The sequence below is a fragment of the Buceros rhinoceros genome, unplaced genomic scaffold (assembly GCF_000710305.1).
Source record: "Buceros rhinoceros silvestris isolate BGI_N320 unplaced genomic scaffold, ASM71030v1 scaffold23158, whole genome shotgun sequence".
NCBI lineage: Eukaryota > Metazoa > Chordata > Aves > Bucerotiformes > Bucerotidae > Buceros > Buceros rhinoceros.
In genome coordinates this window covers 400-4,593 of record NW_010429088.1, presented here as the reverse complement: position 1 = coordinate 4,593, position 4,194 = coordinate 400, and the positions used below count along the sequence as shown (strand labels likewise).

Here is a 4,194-nt window from a genome sequence, read left to right as displayed (position 1 = left end):
GCGTCCCGTCCCCCCGCGAGAAAACACTCCATCCCTGCCTCTAAGGAAACATATATATATGGCACAGCCAAACCCAAAGGAAAAGGCCCTTTGATTTCAATGCCCCCCCTTACGCTTCCAGACCTGCTCTGTCACTGGTCAGCAAAGATGACAATTGTCTGCAGACAGTCTGGCTCCTCTTCACATTTCACTTTTAAAGCATCATCTACTCATCAGGGGGAAGGAAAAAAAAAAAAAGCATCAGCCACAAAAAAGAAAACGTGACTGCAGACCTGAATTATTCACAAACTGAACCTTCAATAGCGACTCATCACACCTGCACATACAGTTTGCTGTCTTGGCTGATTTTGGTGGGGTTTGGTTTGTTTTTTGGTTTTTTTTGGTTGGTTGAGTTTGGTTTGGATGAGTTTCTTTAGGGGTTCTGTGGGTTTTTTTTAGTCTTAGGGGGTTTTTTTAGAAAGCAGCTCACATTGCCCCAAGCACCATGTCAGCAGCAAGACCCAGCATGTGGATATCACTCAGCAACTCCCACAGTATGGGTTCACCCTGCCCAGTCCAAAGGCTCTTACATAAGCTAGCACAGTTACAGGGAGATGCAATCCACAGAGCCAGGACACAGACTGAGGAGCAAACAGCATCTCCTTATTATCAACATCCAGAGAAAAAAAAAAAAAAAAAAAAAAAAAAAAAAAAAAAAAAAAAAAAAAAAAAAAAAAAAAAAAAAAAAAAAAAAAAAAAAAACCCCCAACCAACCACCAAAACAAAACCCCAAAACACATCTTATTATTCATGATTGCCTATGAACTAATTTCAGCACCACTGCTTGCTTTAACTCAAATCATACTCCAGCTCCCTCACAATTTCAGGCTACCTGTCAATAAAGAATGCTCCAACAATACTTCCAAGATGGGGGGGTGTCGGGCATGTGTTAAAAAAAAAAAAAGCACAGTGGAGGAGGGTGGACAGAGGTTAGGAGGTATTACCTGCACACATACAAAGTAAAACAGATGCTGCTGTAAAACACCACCAATAAAGACACGGCTTTAGAGGTGACAGTTTTAAAAGCACCACAACTAGTCATATTCCAGAGGAGAGAGATTATGCTTTTTTCATTAGATGACGGGGCAGACAGGAACAAAAATAACTGCTCTCAAGAAAAGCTCCAAAAGGCAGAGTCTGGGAATCACTTCTAGGTGAGACGCTTAAACAAAGAAGACTGAGTACGCCTCTCTCTTCAGGGAGGAATTCTTCCTGCTAAAGACAGGGCTCCCATGAGAAAGCGCTTTTTATACAGGGCTGTGGAGTCCAACTCACCCATTGTCTACCAGCAGGAGCTTTCCTGCATTCAGGGAGGCTACAGCACAGGCCAGGTTTTGGTGGGGAAGGGTGGACGGGGCGGGGGGAGGACGGGCCACCTGAGGTCTTTCAGGCTCTCTATCTGCATTTATAAATAGCCCCAAGAAAGAGGGAGCTGCAGGGTAAAGAGAATTAGGAAAAAAACGCAGTGCCATTCAAAGGAATCAAAACAAGGACAGGTCAGAGCCTTTTCAACAACGGCACCGCCAATGCTTGGGGCCAAAACCCAAAAAAGCAAAGAGAAAAGGCATGGACAAAGGGGGATGTAACACCCCCCTCATCTCAGAACAGGGTTATTTTAAGCCTGTCTCCTTGGAGCTACCCTAATATTTTCTCTCATGATTCAAGTAACCAGGGAAGGGAGTTAGAGCAGAGGAAAAAAAGAAAAAAAAAAAAAGGAAAAAGAGACAGAGCTAAGACTGACACCATGAAACTCTCATCTAGAAAGGGAAAAGCTCCAGAAGAAATGAAAGGCAAGCTGGGCCGTGCCTTACCTGGAAAAGGATGGGGGTTGGGTGACCCTCTTTTAAGGCACTTTGAACAGAGGACGTGCACAGTGTAGTACAGGCCTGGCCATTCCTGGAGCAGGACATTCAGTTCTTCCACTAAGGGGGTAATAGCTTGCCAAGCTGTCCAGATGTTTGGTAGGGACGCATGACTAGCAATAGACAGCGTGTCTGGCTGCAGAGCTCCTCTGGCAGGCCGGTAACTCACCACCACGGGCACCTTTCCCCGGTAGGCATAGATCTGGTATTTGCCATCTGACCGCTGAACCACATGGCTGTTAATCTGGACACTGTAGCGTGCAAACAAGCCGGGTGGGAAAATGAACGGAAAGCTATATTCAATCTGCAGCTGCTCGACCACGAAGGACTGTCCGCTCAGATTGGCGCCGTTGATCCACGCTTCCGCATGGGGCACCTCGTTTTTCACGTAACAGGGAAACTTGTACCAAGCAGCCGCCCCATTTAGGGGCTTGCATTTGGGTTTGTTGACACAGTAGCAGAGCCCCATCTTCTCCAGCAACTCCAGGATGAGCTGCAGATCCTCTCGGCTCTGGATGTGGGGCTTAAGAAGGAGACGGATAACGTGGGCAGGGAGGAGGCCGTGCAGCAAGAAGCCCTCCACGTAATGATGGAGCTGAGTAGCCCTCAGTTCATCAATGTGGGTGTCGCTGAGCAGTTTCTGGAGCAGCACGGAGGCATCCCGCTGGCAGAAGACATTGAGGATGTCAATGAGCCGTGGCAGGTTGTGGAACACATACTCCCGCAAGGTGAGGTGCTCCTCAAAGTAGAGCAGCTTCCCACTCTCATGCAGGTAGGACAGGGCACTCTGGAGCCGATCCTCCGTGAGGCCTGCCTGCAAGCCCAGTCGGGCAGAATCCCACCAGCTAAGCCACAGCTGCTGAGCTTGTGGCTGGAAGTGTAACTCCTCCAGCACTTGCCAAGATTTGGGCAACACGCGGTGCAGGTTTGGGAAGATATCCCGATGCTCAGCCACTGAGAGGAGCTTGTCCCGCAGGCGACGTACTTGGCAACGGTCCCGGCAGCTGAAAGGCAGCACTGGAGAGAGGATCTGCGGGCGGTGGTTGAGAAGGTACTGAAACTGGGCTTTCTTTCGCCGCAAGTTCTTATCTGAGACCCCATAAAAGGCAGCGTGCGGGCTGGAGCAGCGCAGGTCAAAGTCCTGTCCCAGAGCCTCATCCACCTGCTGGACCAAGCTCTGGAGCCCCTCAGCGTCCCTCTTCTCCTGCTGAGCGATCTGGTGATGGATGTCCAGGCACTTCTCTTCCAACTCCCGCTCTGCACAGAGGTCAGCATGGGTTCCCACCATGCACACCACTGCATGGGGCACCTTGGAACCAAGCCAGTGCAAGAAATAGCCCACAGAGGGGTAGAAGTGCTGAGGGACATAGGCACTCAAATTTACCACTAGCACGTACAGGGCTCCAGGAGAAAGGAAGAAAGACTGGATCACATCATAGCTTGGGTCTCCTGCCAGCTCATACACGATGAATGTCAGGCCCCTCTCTACATCCGCTGTCCAGTCCATTACCTCAATGCCCCTGCTGCCTCCCAACAGTCCCAGTCCTGATGGTGCTTGGGGAGCATGCGGTGACAGCAATGGTGCAGGGCAGCGTGTTTCCCCTTTCACTCGGTGAGAGGGCACATGAGAAGGGATGTCCTGCCACTCAATGGGGAAATGTTCCAGCTGCTGCATCGCAGGTACCCGTGCCGAGGATGCATCCTGAGGCTCTGGGAAGGGGCAACATCCAACTGGTACTCTCCCAGTGTCCTGCTGCTGCCCAGGGCACCCTCTAGCCTGGGTGCTCCCTGCCTCCAGGCTTCCCATGTCCTCCTTTTGACCATCCTCCTCCATGAGGCACCGTCTCAGCAGAGTCTTTCCTGCATTCTTTAGGCCCAAGAGGACCAGCTTGAGGCGGGGTTTGAGGGCAGGTTGGGAGTGGGCCAACTCCTGCTGGTAGGCTGCGATGTAGGGGATGCCTTTCATGCATACCTCGTAGGGGGGCTGGATGAGGGGGTTGTCCTTGATCTTCCACAGGGTGACACGGGAAAGCTGTCCGAAGCCCTCGGGCAGGATGGCAATCTGGTTGCCTTGTAGAACCAGCTCCTCCAGGCTGTGGAGGAGCACGATGGAGTCAGGCAGGTAGCGGATGCGGTTGTTGTCCAGCCAGAGGGTGCGGAGCTGGCGGAGCTGACAGAGGCGAGGGGGCAACAGGGTGAGCTGGTTGCGGCTCAGGTAGAGCTCCTCCAGACTGGACAGCGCCAAGATGGCAGCAGGGAACTCCCCCAGCAGATTGGAGGACAGGTTCAGCAT

General features: G+C 51.4%; 1 protein-coding gene across 1 annotated transcript in view; it reads right to left on the bottom strand.

Moving 5' to 3' along the window:
- MFHAS1 (malignant fibrous histiocytoma amplified sequence 1) overlaps positions 1 to 4,194 on the bottom strand; it is a gene marked incomplete at its 5' end in the record, with an annotated part of 29,545 nt that overhangs the window by 24,966 nt on the left and 385 nt on the right. Inside the window, 2 exons of the mRNA XM_010142526.1 lie at positions 1,851 to 3,446; positions 3,723 to 4,194. Of these exons, the coding sequence (XP_010140828.1) occupies positions 1,851 to 3,446; positions 3,723 to 4,194 (2,068 nt within the window). The remainder of the gene's footprint in view (positions 1 to 1,850; positions 3,447 to 3,722) is intronic.